This window comes from Solanum pennellii, chromosome 10 (assembly GCF_001406875.1).
Source record: "Solanum pennellii chromosome 10, SPENNV200".
In the NCBI taxonomy this organism is placed as follows: Eukaryota; Viridiplantae; Streptophyta; class Magnoliopsida; order Solanales; family Solanaceae; genus Solanum; species Solanum pennellii.
The window spans coordinates 67540301-67560332 of record NC_028646.1 but is presented as its reverse complement, the minus strand read 5'-3'; the positions used below and the strand labels follow the sequence as shown (position 1 = coordinate 67560332).

General features: G+C 36.8%; 1 protein-coding gene across 1 annotated transcript; it reads left to right on the top strand.

The window, feature by feature from the left end:
- LOC107001543 lies at positions 1-930 on the top strand. The gene is made up of 2 exons (XM_015199541.1): positions 1-52; positions 512-930. The coding sequence occupies exons 1-2, from the start codon at positions 1-3 to the stop codon at positions 928-930; spliced, it is 471 nt and encodes a 156-aa protein (XP_015055027.1).
- The last annotated feature ends 19102 nt before the right edge of the window (positions 931-20032 follow it).

Here is a 20032-nt window from a genome sequence, read left to right as displayed (position 1 = left end):
ATGGAGCGTTGTTCCGTCTGGTCTGAAGATGGCATAAAAGATTTGAAAAAAGGTATGTTTTTTAATAGTAAAGAAAAATTAAAACGAGTTGTGACAATTTGGAGTTTGAAAAAAAATAAAGAATTCAAGGTGGTGACATCAAACAAGAGTTTATGGGTTGCAAGATGCAAATTTCATACTTCATTGGGTTGCTTGTGGTTTCTCCGAGGACGAAAGGTTGGAGATAACATTTGGAAAATAGGAAAATATATTGAAAATCATAGATGTGACACTGAGGGGCTTTCTAGAGGTCATGCCAATCTAAATACCAATTTAATTGCATCTTTGATTCTTAATCAAATTGAAAAAAAAATCCTAAGGTTTTGATGGTAGATGTCATTTCCAAGGTTCACGAAAAATTTGGTCATCAAATAACATACAGAAAAGTGTGGCTTGGACGTCAATGCGCATTTGAATTGGTGTATGGTGACTTTAAGAAATCATTTAGTGACCTACCCAATTTTTTTTGCAGCTTTTGAAGACTTTAACCATGGAACAATTGTGGAATGGAGACACGAAGAGTCTATGCGTTCATTAGAGGTAAAAACTTTTAAATATGTATTTTGGGCTTTCAAGTCATGCATTGATGGATTTCAAACATGTCGCCCTGTTATTTCAGTAGATGGAACTCATATGTATGGAAAATATGAGATTAAATTATTGATTGCTGTTGGAATTGATGGAAATGATAATACTCTTCCTCTAGCGTTTGCTATTGTAGACAAAGAATCGAAAGAAGCATGGAAACGGTTTTTTAAGAATTTGAGTGCACATGTCATAAAAGATAGAGAAGATATTTGTATTATATCTTATAGGGCAAAAGGAATATTGACAAGTTTGCAGGAGTTGCGGCGATTTCAGGAGCCTGAGTCTTCCATCGATATTGTATAAGGCATCTTAAGAGCAGTTTTCAATCTCGATTTCCAAACAAGGATCTTAGTAGGCTGATGTGGAGGGCTGCTTCGGCCCATCAAGTAAGAAAATTTGAGTCCTTGATTTGGCAAATTAGAGAAGAAAATGAAGATGCATATGAATATCTCATGGAAATCCCCTTAGAGAAATGGACGGTTAGCCATGATGGTGGTAAAAGATGGGGAGTGTTGACAAGAAATCTTTCAAAGTCGTTCAATGGAGTGTTGGAAAAAGCACGTGGCTTGCCGGTCACTTCTATGGTCAGACTTTCATTAGAGCAAACTGTTGAACGATACACTCGTAGGTCTAAAAAAGCGCAACAACTCCTAGAACAAGATGAATTGTGGACCGAAAGGTTCAAAATGAAGTGGGAGAACTATGAAAGTTCAAAAAGGCACTTTGTTTTTTATTGGAATATACCCATAGGGGTATATGAGGTTAGATCTATACAAGTTGATGGTACTGGTGGTAATCCTCATTGTGTTTCACTGAATGAAAGAAAATGTGATTGTGAAAAATGGGTTAATTAGCATTTCTCATGTTCACATGTCAGGAAGGTTACTGATAGAATGAGAGAGCTAGATAGAAACTTTGTTAATGAACATTTCACTGTAGAGAATTATGTTGCAACATATTCTGGGTCCTTCTCACCGGTTGGACATAAGGCGTATTGGTCATCTCCTAATTTTAGAATGGAAAGTAATGAATTCTATCGTCGTCTCAATCGATCAAGGAACAGTAGAATAGCCAATGAGATGGATCGTGGTGCTGCTGTATATGAGTGAGCTTGTGGATTATGTAGAAAAACCGGACATGATAGGCGTCGATGTTCAGATCGTTATTAAAATTAAGTGGACAATTGTTGATTAGTCTAATTGTGTTAATTTCAAATGTGGGTCAATGTCTAGTTTGATAATTTTCTTTCAGTTAGCTACTGTAATGTAATTCAAATAATAATTAATTTTTTATATATATCTTCCTGTTATATTGCTAAAATACTTGACACCGTATAAAGTTAAGTGAAAAAATATTATTTTACATACAAAGTTAAGTGAATTTGTTTGGGAACTCGCAACTGTTGAGAAAATTGAATATCTTCACTCAAATATTGTATCAAGTACACATAATTACTTATCATATATGTGAGCTCAATGTCTGAAAAGGCTTAAATGAGTCAGGTATCATTTTTTTCCAGAAATGAGAATCATGTCACAGAAATACCAAACACAAGATATATAAGAAATTTTCAGTGGTTTACATATCATAGGTGTCTATCTATCAAAGCAAGTAGAAAGTAAAAGTTAAACAAGTGGTTTATCACCAAATGACTATGCATAAGTATCGACATATGAAATTATTGAAGGAAAATCATTCATATAATTCTTAGATTATGTAAGAATTAGACCACTTGATATTTAGTATACTACTTGACTGAAAAGATTGAAACCTTAAATGGCTGGTGTTCATTTGGCTTCCTTCAATGCTTATATCGCTCTGTCAAGACAATATAGAGGGAAGTAGACAGTAATCATGGCCAGAAAGAAATTCCTTTAGTCATCCTAAATGATGTAAAGTGCAGTGCATACAAGCCATTAGACTTAAACAGAAGTTTATGGCTAAACTACCTCTTTTCAAATGTAAGATAGGAATATAGGGAAATAAGACTGAATAAGAAGAGCTTGCACTAAATACACTAATTATCACAAGTATAGGAACTAGGAACCAATGAGACTGAAATTTGTCCACATAAGAACACTTATCCATGTTAACTTGAGGAATCAAAGACTACTGTATGTATGTTACCTGATTTATTAAATCCCATGGAAAAAATTGTCAAGAACCTAGGGATGCATATGGATCATAGTGTTGGAGGTACCATCAGCTCATTGGATTTTCAATCTGGGTATTTCGAAAAATAAAATAAAAGGATCCACCAAGAGCCAGGCGGAAGAAAAGGGGAGAGATTTCCTCTTTTAATGAGATAGTGAGACAAAAAAAAAACAAAAAACAAGAAGTACAACTTTGTAAGAGTTCATAATGTCAGCACCATGTCTTATAAGCTGAAAAATATCAAAGTTTGTAGTTGACAGAAGTTTGAGGTTAGCAATATATATGTTTCTACTAGAAAAACAACAACATACCTCGTGTAATCCCACAAGTGGAGTCTAAACTATTCACCTTTTTTTATCTTAGGAGAAAGTTCACTTCTTAGACAATAAATTTGTAGACAGTATACACCAGCGAAAATTTTTTCTGAAACTTTTTAAAGGATAGCTACAAATGACTCTCTACAGAACAACAGGCAGCCCAAAAAGACATTGAAACAATAAACTTCACATGAGCACAAGGAAGCAGTAAACTGTTGCTACCACTAATATTTTGCTAGTTATCATAAAAAGAGGAAAAACAGAACTAAAATGTCATTTTTCAACAAAAAGGAAAATAACAAATTCATCAACTATAAGATAAACTAAATCAATGTATGACAACACTATCTGAATCACAAAAAGAACTCTTCTTTACTCAAAGTCTTTTTACCTTTTTTAACCAAATCTGCAGACGTTTCAAAGTTTTGAAATTTCACCTCCAATCTTTGCAGTGTGTTTAAACTACAATACTCGATCAACACTCTCAAATCTCTTGTATAGAGCAAAACGATTTCAAATCGATTAAAGATTAAGCATCAACTATGGAAGAGCAAGAAGATGGGTAGGTCTTCCAAATTCGTGCACTCTTCAGATACAGCATTCATCAACTTCATTGTGCCTTTGGAGCGAGATTTGATGCGAGTTCTCTTCTTAATTTTATCCCCTGTAACTTGAACGTAGGTTTGGAGAATGAAGTGGGTTTTCTTGGAGGGTTTTCTTCCCCAATTTTAATATAACTAAATTGGGGATTTTTTGTTCTAGTGTAGGATTAAATGATATATGCTCAAAACGTTCTTCCCAATAACGTATTACAGTTAAAACGTAATTTCCAGTTACATATTATTATTTAACGTCGTTAGCAGTCCGTCCCTTTTCTCATTAAATTTTTTAAAATAAAATAAAATTTTTTAAAATAAATAAAGTATAAAACACTACTGTGAACCACGTTTATACTAGTTTTGTAAAAAAAAATTAAAAACATACTATTTTGGTGAATTGATTTATAGAATGGCTTATGTATTGAAAGGTCTTAATACTGATATATTGAAAGGGTAGGAAATATATCTAAACAACTAATTGATAACAAAATAACAATAAAAGAAACGCCAGGATATATAGAAAAAACATATGTTGGACCCATCTATTTTCTTATCACTCCTAAGTGTTTCTAGACTTTCTGGGGGTAAATTTCCTATCCCTAATTTCGTTGTTCCAACAAATGTTCTTTCTATATATCCTGGCGTTTCTTTTGTTGTTATTTTGTTATCAATTAGTTGTTTAGATATATTTCCTACCCATAGTAAGATTGCTTTATTTATATCTATAACACAATCTAGATCTAAAAAGTTATATTGTTCAGTTATTGATTTAGGCGTCCATTTTTTATTATTTAATCTACTATTCCATATTGCATATGGTTTGAGAAAAATGATTCTAACCCATTTAGACACCCCCTTCCCCCCACATCTTTCCCCAACCTACCCATAAAAAAATTTTGTTTTTCAAAACAAAAAAAAATTGTTTTTAAAAAAAAAACAATTTACTCCCTCCCCCTGGACACCTTCACCCCTACCTCTGATTAGGAAAGAACAATCAAAACGGGTGAAAGAACTATGTGGCACACGAGATACACGTATGACACACAAAATGTATGTGTGGCGCACGAGATGCACGTGTGGCACACGAAATGCACATATGACGTACAAAATGCACATGTGGTACACGAGATGCACATTTGGTACACGAGATGCCTTTGCTGTGGTTCGAGAGGGATTTCAAGTTGTGGAAGCCTGTCTCGTCTGCTCGTCGGTTCCATTCGCTGCGCCGAAACAGGTATATTTTCCATTTTTTATCAACTTTCTTTATGAAGCTCGAATCGAGGTTCGTGTTGCTGTGATATGAGACGTCACACTATGTTTGTTGGCTTAATTCTGTAAAACGTTTCGCGTGATGGTTTGTTTTTCCGTCGTCCTGTTCTTTGTTGTTTGTTATGCTTGCCTGTTCGTGCTGCTCATCCGGTTGTCGCGAGTTCATCATGAGATTATCTCTTTAGCATAAAGTTCTCGTTGCTCGATAGAATACCAACCCTAGTTTTAATCTTGTCTAAGTTTGCCTCTTTCTTCTTCTCTTAAGTTTTCTTAGGAAGCTGCAATGTATTTCCTTTGCAACGGTCCGAAGGTTGAATGGAGTAGAGGTTATATCGTGTTATGGATTGTTTGTTTGAAATAACTGTTTTTCTACCTCCCCGTTTTCGGATCCCATGGTGTCGTCGCCATACTTTTCTCTCCAAATATGTGACACGTTCCTTTAGCTTGTACATGTTTGTTTTATATAGCTGTTTAGTTTCTTCTCCGGTTTCGTAATTGGCATGTTCTCACGTGTATTTACAAAGCATGAGTTTTGTTCTTGTGTTCTCTTGTAGTGGTTTTCGTTGATTATTGTTCCATAAGCTTATTATCATGGAGTTTGAGGTGTTAATGCCTTTGTTGATCTTTGAAGACATGCCTCAATGCATAAAAAGTGGAAAACATTCTGTCGTTTGCCCCCCTTTACCCCCTTTTCCTCATGTGAAGTTTGGAAAATGTTGAACTCCTTCTTTGACTCATGCCTAAAGTTTCATAAAAAGTAGCATAATTTACCAATTTTATCCACTGCTTTGCTCTGTTCAACAAGTGCAACATTGTGCCATACATATTCCTCTTCTTACCCTGCTTGCCATGCCTCATATTGCATTTTAATGGCATCAATTATAATGGTTTGCTCTTTTTCTTAATTGGTATCGGCTTCCTTGTTGTTGTACTTGTCTAAGCAAAGATATCAAAGTCGTTTAGACGGATTACGCCAACTTAATAGGCCTACTATTGCACCCATATAGTATTTATTTTCATCAAAAATGAATTGTTTCAAACTTGCACGGATGGTTTTGTTCAGTAAATGTCAGCTTGCTCCTACTATATTTAGTCTAATTGTTGATGAATGGTTACGTACTCCCATTGAGTAATGTGCTCATAGTTGAACATACTTGAAATGCCTTCTACCATCTAAGCGAAGTAGCCTTTTAGCAAGATTTGTTTTCATTCAAGATATATATCTTGTTTATTATATTATTTCGTATGCTAACCCATTTCTATTTTGTTGCATGGGAAATTTTCCTTCGAGTCCATTTGGGACTCCATTCCATTCTTGCATTTCGGGAGAGCCGTAAAGGCTAAAATTCCTTCCATTCGAGTCATATACAATCAAGCGTAGCGGAGATTGAAGAAATCAAAGAAGACGGACTAGAAGAATTTACTTTAGTTTATTCTGTATTTTATTTTTGTGATGGGCATAAGCCCTCGTTGTTTTATTTTGGTATTTTATTGTGTATGTTTAGATAGGACAGGTGAAAATGGGTTAAAAAAACCCAAAAAACAGGCGGGTCCAAAATTCGGTCAAGGCGAACAGAACCCGAATTTGGACCCAAAATCCCTCTCTCTCTCTCTCTCTCTTTTACTATTCGTTTACGTGTCTGCTTGATTGGCGTTAATTAGGGCTAGGAAACTCCAAACCCCCCCACCGAAACGCCTTTCTATTTTTTCAAACTTAAAACTAAAACTAAGCCTTAAAGCGATAAATATTTCAACTTATAAATTTGCCTAAAACTCTAACAAGTTCAATTTCAAATTCGCAAGTTCGTTTGAATTTAAAGAGCTTTAACCTTAAATGAAAATTTGCAATAAATATTTCAAAACTTGTAAATTCACCTAAGTAAATTTTTAATAAGTTTAACTTCAAAATTGCAAAAAAGTGAAAACAAACATAGTCAAATTGTTAATCGCCGGAAAATCGCAGTTAGCGGAGCGTCTTAGGTGCCTTCAACACCTTCCTAAGACGCTAATAGGAATCCCGAACCCTTAAAAGTTTTCAAATGATTTTCTGTTTAATTATTTGAAAACAAGTTTTCTTAATTTTCCCAAAATTAAGTGGCGACTCCTAAAAGTCGAAAATATCTCTTTAAACAAAGCGAACTCCTTTTCAAAATATTTTTTCCGATAAAACAGAAATGGCGACTCCGCTGGGGAAATGGAGGATTCTAACCCTAAGATTAACTTTGTTTGACTACTTGCGATTAACTGTTTATTTGCTTATTTGTTTTAGTTTTCGAAAATGTTGCATTTCATGGCATAACTTCCGCCAAACGGCAAATAGTTTGCATTTGGAATCGAAAGTTACGCGGCTTACCACGACTTCTCTCAGATATACCCAAGAAATCATTTGGGAGTATCGAACAAATAGTCGGAATGCGGTCATCCGGCGTTGTTTGATAGCTCCACCCCGATGTTTGTCCGACTCGGGTAACCGTCTATTTGAAAACAACTCTAGAAAGCCTAAGATAGAGCAAAACCAAAACCGAAATTAGGCATCAGCCTAGGACGACTTAATACCCAAGGCGTATTAAGTCCATTTTAGTAGAAAACCCGCCAAAATCGCGTCTAAGGTCTTCGACCTCACGACGCATCATATTGCTTGACATTCGGAAATGTATGTGTGTTTAAATGCTTATGTGTTACGTTGTTTTGAATGAGGATGTCGTAAACCCACTCCTAGCCAGAAATTCCAAAATATACGGAAGCCACTATTACAAATGTCCGACCGAAATTCCCGAGTCTCAAGTTTCTCACTCAAAAACCCATCTCCCATACCACAAATCCTAAATACCGCTCTATCGCCTCAGGAAAGGTGAATCACCGCTATGGACAAAGGCAAGAACGTCCAGACGGAGCTCACTGAAGAGGAATTGCGAAGAAAGATCGAGCGAGTCACTCGAGAGATTTAGAAGGTTAAGGAGGAAGGACTCAAAGTAGACATGACCACGGCAATCTACCAAGCGGCAGCCGTGACATAGGATGAGGATCTGGCGTCGCAGATAAAAAGAAAGAAAGAGGTTGAGATGGAAACTGAAAGCTTGAAGAAAAAGTTGAACTTGCTTCGTTTGAAGGTGCACGAAGGAAAGGCAAGAGAAGCAAAGATAGATATTGAGACTGCCGTACTGTTGGCTAAAAGTGCGTCGCTTGATGAGAAATTGACGACCCATAGCAACTTAAAGGGCGGAAAATACCTCGCCCGTGACCAGGAAGCAGACGACAGTGGCCACGACAACGAATTGACCGAGGAGGACGATGAGGAGGAAATCGTCTACAAGCCTCCGTTTCCGATTGTCTGAAGAGAATGGAGTGACGCAACAACAAAGGGGAAGTCACCGAAATGTTGTTGTCATCCTCTAGGAAGTTCAATGTTGTTTTTCAACTTCCTTGTAATCGCAAAGAAAGAATAAATGAAAGTATTTCACCCTAAACCCGAACTACGTTGGGCCTGAATTCTCCTTGTGAGATACGTAGGCAGCCTTTCCCGGCCCGACCCCTATCGCTGAAAATTTTCATTCTCCTCCGTGTTACAAAGATATGAAGATCAGATTAACAGGCATCGAAAATAGCTGCAAGAAGACCATAGCTTAACGTGATTCATCCTTCCCGAGATAGCGTTAAACAAACAAATTCCTTTTTGTTCAAAATATATTTCCGTCCTCATTCGTGGGTTAAAATATCATCAAACGAAGCGACTTATGTGTTTATCTGCTTTCTGTGCGATATTATGTATTTTGTACTCCGAATAGGCACTAACATATTGGTCTTTTGAGTTTTTTTTCATTTGTCAGGTATTTTGAACTGATCTGTGTTGATAAGTTGGTTGATCATCCGTATTTCACAAGGTCTAAGGCCCCTAAAGATTCATTCCCCGATCAAAATTTGCAAAAAGAAAAGACAATAATGGAGGATAACAATGATGAGATTGACATGAACGATGTTGTCGTGGCTCAACCCGCCGCCGCTGACAAAAATGAATTGATTATGCAGTTGATGCAACAGATTGCCGAAATGAGGGTCGAAATGCGAAGAATGCAAGATTTGCCTAATCCAATTTCATCCTTCAACTTTCCAAGAGACGGAAGACCTCCACTCCACTTTCCTCCCCCAAGCACGGAACAGGTTCAGAACCTTCTCTCTAACCCCGTCGCGCTACCACATCGTGTCAAGCACCACATCATCCTCACAATACCAATCAAATCCTTCATCTCCCTCAAAACCAAAATACGAACAATGCTCAAACCTTCCCCCATCTTCAAAACCAAAATGCCGATCCTCAAACTTTCCCCCAAAATTATCAAGCCACTCAAAATACCCAGAATCCTTCCATTGTTCCACCCATACCTCAAAAGACTACTTTCCAAATCCCAACTTCAAATTAACCTTATGCCAACTGTTCCGAGCTTGATCACTGTAAGGAACAGGAGAGAGAGTGGAGGTCAAAAGAAGAGGTAGTCAAGGTGAATATGAAAGAAGAGATCAGGAAAGCCATGCAGGAGTTGCACTATATTTCCGAAGTCGATGGATTGAGCTATAAGGATTTATGCATCCATCCGAATCTCGACCTCCCGGAAGGGTTCAAGGTGCCAAAGTTTGTCACTTTTAACGGAACAGGAAATCCTCTAGCACATCTAAAAGTTTATTGTGATCAACTCATGGGAGTTGGCAAAAATGAAGCATTGTTGATGCGTCTCTTCGGTCGAAGTCTAAGTGGAGAAGCTCTAGAGTGGCTTACATCACAAGAGCTGAAACAATGGAAAAGTTGGAATGCACACACAAAGGATTTCACGGAAAGATTTAGACATAACATAGAAGGTGCCCCAGATCGCTACTACTTGGAGAAGATCAAATAGAAGTCTACAGAAAATTATCGAGAGTACGCTCTTCGTAGGAGAAAAGAGGCCGCAAGAGTTCAACCTCCAATGTCTGAACGTGAGATCACTGAAATGTTCATTCGTACTCAAGAGCCTGAGTACTATGAAAGAATGTTGTGTATGATGGGACAAAAGTTTGTCGAGATTGTCAAAGTGGGAGAAGCTTTGGAAGATGGTTTCAAGACTTGATAGCTCACCAAAATTACCGCATTGCGATCTAATGGAAAATTCACTAGAATTAGTGATATGGATAAATCAAAAGGAAAAGTGGAGGAGGTAAGTATGGTCACGGCTACCCGTATGGGGCCAGCTTCCCAAAGGGAATATCAAAACCATAATGCCAATCAGAAAAAACTTCCTCGGCCAAAATTTAGGAAGGCTCCTAAAGTATTTACACCATTAAGGGAATCTCAAACTCAACTCTATGAAAGTTTGAAAGCAATGGGTATGCTCTATCCTATAGAAGGAAGACCAGCCAATCCTTTGGGAAGATTTTACAGAGCTGACCACAGATGTGCTTATCATTCAGGAGCCGTTGGACATGACACAGAGAATTGTTCAACTCTGAAGCACAAGATACAAAACATGATCAACAACAACTTGATCAATATTGAGGAAACCACCTGAATGGATGACATATTGGATACTCAAGAGTGAGTACAAGACATTTTTGAACTGAGTCATTTGAAGATATTCATCATTAAAGGTCGAGAAGAAGAATGCCCAACATTGGCCAAAATTTTGCATATGAAGTTTTGTTACCTTTCTTTAAAAATGTATCGCACATTTCTTGTTTGAACTACGTTCGACCTGATTTCTCAAGAATGAGATACGTAGGCGGCCTATGTCGGCCTCGGTCGTTTCTTTATCAAAATTTCCTATTTTAGTTAATCCTTGAGCGGGGGAACTACGTTTGACCTGATTCCTGCTCCAATGGGATACGTAGGCGCCACAACGGCTCGGTCATATACCCAGTAAGATTTCCATTTCTCTTCATAATGGAAACTGGGACATAATTTTTGAAAGGATCTCAAAAATTCATTTGAAGTTGGACTTCTTTAACAAGTCAAAATAGAAGACCAAAATTCTACGGAGATTAGCCTTGGGTGCATCTCAAAAATACGATAGTCTAGTTTGCAACTGGGACAGAATTTTTGAGATGATCTCAAAAATTCCACAAATGTCATTTGTTACTTATTGAAGTAAACTGGGACAAAATTTTGAGGAGGGGCCTCCAATTCCAGAATGAGCAACCTCAGAATTAACAGAGAAAATTATGAGAGTTCTTCTATATTGTAGACCGGGACAAACTTTTGAGGAGGGTCCTCGAAAATTCAATCAAATATGTCATATAAAGGACGGGCGAGCGTGTAAGCCAACTGCAAGAAGAAGCATGGAGACAAGACCAACACAGGTCAGTCCTTCAAACTAAGAATTTTTCTTTGGATGCAGGAACATTGAAGTCACAAAAATGGATATATAAAGCTGTCAAGAATGACAAAGGGCGTCACTTGCACCCATCGTGGACTCATCAAAGGAACCTAGAAAATCTTCAATCTCATTTTATCTCTATTTCTCTATATTGCCTCAAGTGATAAACAAGTTTCTTTTTATCTTGCAGGAATATTAAGGCCGAACACTGATAGATTCTTTCAAAGTTGCAAAAAACAAAGTGCAGGAGGATTGTTGGTTATGTGTCATGATCAAAGTTACCGTTGGACTCATAATAGCCTAATCTGGATAGGCCAAATGACTCAATCTAGTTCCTCAACTTTACTTTTATTCTTTACTTCATCATCGATACTAATGTTTGGTGTCGAGCTTTGCAGGTGATAGTATTGATAAAGTCAAGAGTCGTATATTAAAGCGACATCATTTTGAAGATGATTAAAGTGACACTAACTTAGAAGTGTTGCAAGGGAATTACCGAGTCCATCACATCAGAAAGATGATGGTGACCAATATCTCCTCGACAGTCAAAATTATCGAATTGTTACAAGTTTTCGATAAATGATTAAAATGACTGCAACAAACTCAAATTCTGCTGAGTTTGTCAAGGAAGACGAGAGTGTCTTTATTTTCTTGTGAATGAATTAAGTCGTTCACCTCGATAATTCTTTCTTTTAACAGAACAGAATCATAGTCGCGACGTGCATAAACGTCAATTTAGTTTTTTAGTATGTTTGTCGCGTAGCAATTTCGGCGTACTTTGTTTCTTGAATATGTCAGAGTCATAATTCTAATTTGTTGGGTATCCACCCCATAAGTGGATTATGTGTTTTGATTGGTCAGTCAAAGACTTTAGCATATAGTTTGGTGGGCGATCCACCCCATAAGTGGTTCGTACATATGCTTTTCCATTTCAGGTTTCTATTTTTGAATCAGATGGAATATTGTCGAGCCATCCACCTCGTTACAGTTGGAATATTATCGAGCCATCCACCTCGTTACAGTTGGACTATTATCGATCTATCCACCTCGTTACAGTTGGACTATTATCGAGCCATCCACCTCGTTACAGTTGGACTATTATCGAGCATCCACCTCGTTACAGTTGGATAATTATTGAGCTAGCTAGCTCGTTACAGGGAACTCCAAAGAGGAGAAAACTATCCCCAAAATCAGTAATTTTACTGAGAACAGGAAGCATTTTATATCGCTTATGTCGGAAACTTGGGAATGTGATTTGTTTATTTCAAGTCATTCCCGACAATATGAAATTTACAAAGAGTGTCTGGCCAGATTCAAAGGTGAATCAAAGAGGAATCTCAACGAAGATCTCATGATTTCCATAAAGGGCGTTATTTGCATTGCGTTATCAAAGCAAGATAATTATTGTCAATCAAGACAATGCATTACCCCAGAAGAGATAGTTATTTTATTATTTATTTATCGATCAAGTCGATATATTATTTGGAGGTCGTCTTGCCGTTATCATCAACAGAGACGATATGAGTATTCATGCATTGCGAGATAAAAATCATGCATCGCGGAAATCATGCATTGCGGAAAAGTCATGCATCGCAGAAAATCATGCATTGCGAGTCAACAATTATGTACGACGAGAAGATTTCATGCCTCGTCAAAATTTATACATCGCGAGAAGATTTCATGCCTCGCTGAAAGTTATGCATCGCGAGAAGACTCATACCTCGCAGGAATTTACGCATCGCAAGAAGATTTCATGCCTCGTTGAAAGTTATGCATTGCGAGAAGATTTCATACCTCACAGAATTTACGTATCGCGGGAAGATATTCATGCCCCGCAAGAGGACATACATGGATAAAGAAAGGGAAATCGTGTATCCCAAGAGCAGTATTTATCCATCGGCCTCAACTGCATTTTTTATTTTTTATAAAAGCAAACATCAAGAAGAGCATCGAAGATAACGACAAAAGAGACATCAATATGGCATCAGCGTTTATTTACTTATTTCAGCATCAAATGAAGAGTACATTGAAGATTTTACTGCAAAACACAAGGCATAAGCTTTATTTGCTGGACGTCAGAACGATCGAGTCGAAGTCGAATATGGAGGAGAACAATGAAGCGTCAACACGGTAAAAAAGACACTGTCTCCCATCCCAATTGCATTTTTACGCTGACGAGTTTTATCTCAGTCTTTGTCGAGAGCATCCAAAAGGATGAATTCTCCAAAAACCACAGGTGCGGACGACATCAGAAAGGATGCAGCACAACGTGGAACTTTTTCTTAGCAGCGAACTGGGACATAGTCCAAAGAGGAATGTCAAACTCTTAGTACGCGAGCAGAGGAGCGACTTCCACCACAGTCGAACCACCCCTCTCGAAGCACGCGGGTTTTTCCTTAGTTCTGTCAGTTTCTGTCTCGCATCCGAAGGTTTCGTTTTAGCGGAAGCAAGTTTCCAATCTGAGTGACAATGCGCCAAGAGCTTTGGAAATTATGTCCGTGTAAGCTCTTAATTATGGGTGTGAAGCGCGCCACATTCATGGCTAAAGAGGTTACAAGCCTCCTTTTCATACTCGTTAATTTGTCACTTGTCCAGAACCAAAGGTTATCTAGCATAATAGATTTCCTTTTCCACCGATCGAGTCGAACTACACACAGCCTGATTCCGAAGGTTTAAGGATATGTAGGCGGATTCAATGTTGAAAACTCGGCTGTATTCCAACATTCGCTCTCGAATTCTATTCTCGAGCATTTCGATACCTTCATAATTCGGTATCGAGGTGGCTTTTGTTTATTTCAAAATCATGCGGTAAATCAAGCTTATCGAACTACTAGTGGCCTGAATTCTCATATAGCCTGAGATATGTAGGAGACCCGTTTGCAAGGGTTCGGCCACAATTCCTAAACCCTTCGTCGATTCCTTCCTTTAAAAAATGAATGGGGTTGGTCAAAATTGGTTTGGTCAATTTCATTTTCCTCGGGTTGCTTGCATCAACCCAAGTAAAATGAGGGACAGTTGTTGACACCCAATTTTGACCCACGTCGGTATAAATTAATTATCGAGCATCTTAAATTTTCCAAACGATTTAAAATAATTAGTTTTATAAAATTTGCAAAAATAATGTAATAATATAATTTTGTGTTATTTTTGAATAGTTTTGTCATTTCTTATAACCTTTAGATAATATATATGTTTACGTAGTTATGTATATAGTTGGTATATTTCATGATTACTCAAAAACCATTTCAAAAAAAAATATAAAGAATATATATATATTTTAATCTTAGTAAGCATCTTAACTTAGTTAAATCATAATCGTACTTTGAATAATTATATTACCCAAAACAAAAGGAGCTCGTTGATTAATTAATACGAATTCATTTTTTTTAAAGGTTTAGCCCATTTGATTTAACTAAAATGGGCCATCTTTGAATTCAACCCCTTTGCCCTTTGATCCATTCCAAAAATCAGATTTGGGCCCATGTCTTGTTCCAATTTCCCTTCTAATTCCCAGGCCCAAATTCCCGTCCAGCCTTCCTTTTATTTTAATAAATCCAGCCCAACCCATTTTCCCCAAGTCCATTCCGCCCAACCCTTTTAATTTGTAACCCGGTCCAATTATTCGACCCGGCCCCGACCCATTCCCCCTTTCCTTCTTCCCCTCACCCACGAGATAAGCCCCCCAGCGATTCCCAGAAACAGAAAACTCCAGGAAAAGAACAAAATTCCCAGAAAAACGCCAAACATCCCCCACGTCTCCCCCACGCCCTCTCCCTCCTCTCTTCTCCCCTCTCCATCGCGCATGAACGAAGCGAGGAATGACGAAGCCTGCGGCAGCAGCTGTCTCTCGTCGTTTCTCTCACAACGTCTCTCTCACTCATACAACCTGCAGCGCAAAACGACGCGATTCGTCCTTGGTTGTGTGGGATAGAGCCACATAGCGCGAGAAGCACTCCATTTCTGATCTGGGGCGTCAATTCCTTCCTTTCCCCTTTTGGGATGGGACGAAATAGGGGAGAATTCTTCAGAATATGGTTTGGTCTTTTACGGGAAAGAATTCAAAATTTGAATTTTAGGTGGGTTTTGAACCCGATTTCAATTCCGGGTTTCCCCATTCTTTTGACCTAATCTCTCCATCTATATATTGTCGCTTTCTTCTACTTCGAAGGGGACTTTTTTCACGAGCAAAAATTTTCCAGCAGCTTAAGAGAGAATCGACAAAACTACATATATAGGACGTCTTAGTTCTGTTAAAAGCAAAAGATATTTCCTGTTGCGTCGTGACGTGCTCGACGACAGATTCTGTTGAAACGCCTTTGCTGTGGTTCGAGAGGGATTTCAAGTTGTGAAAGCCTATCTCGTCTGCTCGTCGGTTCCATTCGCTGCGCCGAAACAGGTATATTTTCCATTTTTTATCAACTTTCTTTATGAAGCTCGAATCGAGGTTCGTGTTGCTGTGATATGAGACGTCACACTCTGTTTGTTGGCTTAATTCTGTAAAGCGTTTGGCGTGATGGTTTGTTTTTCCGTCGTCCTGTTCTTTGTTGTTTGTTATGCTTTCCTGTTCGTGCTGCTCATCCGGTTGTCGCGAGTTCATCATGAGATTATCTCTTTAGCATAAAGTTCTCGTTGCTCGATAGAATACCAACCCTAGTTTTAATCTTGTTTAAGTTTGCCTCTTTCTTCTTCTCTTAAGATTTCTTAGGAAGCTGCAATGTATTTCCTTTTGCAACGGTCCGAAGGTTGAATGGAGTAGAGGTTATATCGTGTTATGGATTGTTTGTTTGAAATAACTGTTTTTCTACCTCCCCGTTTTCGGATCCCATGGTGTCGTCGCCATACTTTTCTCTCCAAATATGTGACACGTTCCTTTAGCTTGTACATGTTTGTTTTATATAGCTGTTTAGTTTCTTCTCCGGTTTCGTAATTGGCATGTTCTCACGTGTATTTACAAAGCATGAGTTTTGTTCTTGTGTTCTCTTGTAGTGGTTTTCGTTGATTATTGTTCCATAAGCTTATTATCATGGAGTTTGAGGTGTTAATGCCTTTGTTGATCTTTGAAGACACGCCTCAATGCATAAAAAATGGAAAACATTCTGTCGTTTGCCCCCCTTTACCACCTTTTCCTCATGTGAAGTTTGGAAAATGTTGAACTCCTTCTTTGACTCATGCCTAAAGTTTCATGAAAAGTAGCATATTTTACCAATTTTATCCACTGCTTTGCTCTGTTCAACAAGTGCAACTTTCTGCCATACATATTCCTCTTCTTACCCTGCTTGCCATGCCTCATATTGCATTTTAATGGCATCAATTATAATGGTTTGCTCTTTTTCTTAATTGGTATCTTCCTTGTTATTGTACTTGTCTAAGCAAAGATATCTAAGTTGTTTAGACGGATTACGCCAACTTAATAGGCCTACTATTGCACCCATATAGTATTTATTTTCATTAAAAAATGAATTGTTTCAAACTTGCACAGATGGTTTTGTTCAGTAAATGTCAGCTTGCTCCTACTATATTTAGTCTAATTGTTGATGAATGGTTACGTACTCCCATTGAGTATAATGTGCTCATAGTTGAACATACTAGAAATGCCTGCTACCATCTAAGCGAAGTAGCCTTTTAGCAAGATTTGTTTTCATTCAAGATATATATCTTATTTATTATATTATTTCCTATGCTAAACCATTTCTATTTTGTTGCATGGGAAATTTTCCTTGGAGTCCATTTGGGACTCCATTCCGTTCTTGCATTTCGGGAGAGCCGTAAAGGCTAAAATTCCTTCCATTCGAGTCATATACAATCAAGCGTAGCGGAGATTGAAGAAATCAAAGAAGACGGACTAGAAGACTTTACTTTATTTTATTTTGTATTTTATTTTTGTGATGGGCATAAGCCCTCGTTGTTTTATTTTGGTATTTTATTGTGTATGTTTAGATAGGACAGGTGAAAATGGGTTAAAAAAACCTAAAAAACAGGCGGGTCCAAAATTGGTCAAGGCGAACAGAACCCGAATTTGGACCCAAAATCCCTCTCTCTCTCTCTCTCTCTTTTTTACCATTCGTTTACGTGTCTGCTTGATTGGCGTTAATTAGGGCTAGGAAACTCCAAACCCCCCCACCGAAACGCCTTTCTATTTTTTCAAACTTAAAACTAAAACTAAGCCTTAAAGCGATAAATATTTCAACTTATAAATTTGTCTAAAACTCTAACAAGTTCAATTTCAAATTCGCAAGTTCGTTTGAATTTAAAGAGCTTTAACCTTAAATGAAAATTTGCAATAAATATTTCAAAACTTGTAAATTCACCTAAGTAAATTTTTAATAAGTTTAACTTCAAAATTGCAAAAAAGTTAAAACAAACATAGTCAAATTGTTAATCGTCGGAAAATCGCAGTTAGCGGAGCGTCTTAGGTGCCTTCAACACCTTCCTATGACGCTAATAGGAATCCCGAACCCTTAAAAGTTTTCAAATGATTTTCTGTTTAATTATTTGAAAACAAGTTTTCTTAATTTTCCCAAAATTAAGTGGCGACTCCTAAAAGTCGAAAATATCTCTTTAAATAAAGAGAACTCCTTTTCAAAATATTTTTCCCGATAAAACAACCAGTATTTTCAATTTTATTTTTATATTCAGCATCATTATGTATCATTTTTTTACGCATATTGAGAAAAAAAATTATGAATAAGAAGATAATTTTATTTATTCACCATTAAAAAACTTTTGAGAAATTTTACAAACAATTGTAACGATTTTAATTAAAAGGAATTAATTGCAAAGGTATGTAATATAGAAAAAATATATACTTTTTTATTTAGTAAGGTGATCACCTAATATGAGATAATTATTTTTAGAAAGATGGTCAACTAATATGGGACAGAGGAATATTATTTAAAAGAAGAAAAAATGAGTGAATATTTGCCAAAAAGGGGTACAAAAATGACTCGATTTGTCCCTGTATTTTCATTAAATAATCAAAATCTGAATTTATTATAATAGTCGTGTATGTTGATGATTTGAACATCATTGGCACTCGTAAAGAGCTTTAAGAAGTTGTTGAGTGTCTGAAAATGGAATTTGAAATTAAAGATCTCGATAAGATAAAATTTTGTCTTAGCGTACAGATTGAGAGTTTGTCGAATGGAATACTTGTCCATCAATCAACATACACAGAAAAGATATGAAAGAGATTTTACATGGATAACTTAAATCCATTGAGTACCCCAATGGTGGTAAGATGTTTGACATCAATAAAGATCAGTTTCGGCCTCAAGAGAAAGATGAAAAGTTTCTTGGTGACGAAACTCCTTAACTTAGTGCAGTCGGAGCACTAATGTAACTTACTAACAATACTCGACTAGATATCTGTTTTGCAGTAGGCCTACTGCAAGATTCAGTTCCTCCCCAACAAAAAGACATTGGAATGGTATTAAACACATACTTTAAAATCTTCGGGGGACCATGACATGGGTTTATTCTATTCAGATGAATCCAAGTCAGACTAATTGGTTACGCAGATGCAGGTTATTTATCTGATCCACATAAAGCTCGATCACAAACAGGTTATTTGTTTACATGTGGAGACACGACAATATCTTGGCGATCAATGAAGAAAACATTGGTAGACACTTCTTCAAATCATGCAGAAATAATAGTTGTCCATTAAGCAAATCGAGAGAGTGTGTCTGGTTGAGATCAGCGAACACCATATTCAGGAAATGTGTGAATTTTGTTTGAAAAATAATATATCAACCAAAATGTACGAAAATAATGTTGCATGTATAGCTGAATTAAAAGGAGGATACATCAAAGGAGACCGGACAAAGCATGTTTCACCAAAGTTTTTTTTCCACATATAATCTTCAACAAAATGGTGAGGTAGAAGTTCAACAAATCCGTGAGAAGTTGAGATACAACATTGAAATGTGTCGTCTCCAAGATACCAAGTGAAGTTTTCATCAGGGGGAGTGGAATACGCATTGTACTCTTTTCCTTAACTATGGCTTTGTCCCAAGTTGGGTTTTCCTGTTAAGATTTTTAACAAGGCAACATTCAAAGCGTATTATGAGATATATGTACTCTTTTTCCTTCACTAAGCTTTTGCCCACTGGGTTTCTCTTAATAAGGTTTTTTACAAGGCATATTATATGTGGACATCCAAGGAGAGTGTTATAAATCCATTGTATTATATATGTGGATTATCCATTAGATTTATCCAACTATTAATTGGATTCATGTATAGGTGCTTCCAAGGTGAAAAGAACTTGTAGAATAACTATATATTCTGATTTAGATGACTTTTGAGAGTGATATCTCAATACTAAAATAGAGAAATCACTCACATTTAGAAGAAACACTTGAAAAAGAAAAGTTTTCTCTTCTCTATACTTCTTCTTGTCTTCTTCTTATTATCATATTATATCGTTCTGAACTTTCTTTTATAATAATTATTATTTAGTTAAATTTTTCTAATTTAGAGTAGAAGCTTGACTTCTCCCGTAGGAAAATAAATTAAGTAATTTTAATAATTTTATGTAAAAATATATGTGACAAAAGATTCCAAGGAGTTAAAAGTTCCTGCACTATATATCTAATGAATGAAACAAGATATAACATACTATTTATATCCTTACCATTTACTATCAAGTTTTTAATGGGACATGAAGACCAGTGAGATATTAAAATTTCGTTTCTCTCCTCAAAGTAATGACACAAATTAAAGAAG

Coding starts and splice junctions, on each gene's coding strand:
- LOC107001543 (XM_015199541.1), top strand. CDS start 1: ATGGAGCGTTGTTCCGTCTGGTCTGAAGATGGCATAAAAGATTTGAAA. Junction 53..511: donor CATAAAAGATTTGAAAAAAG/GTATGTTTTTTA, acceptor TTTTTTTTGCAG/CTTTTGAAGACTTTAACCAT.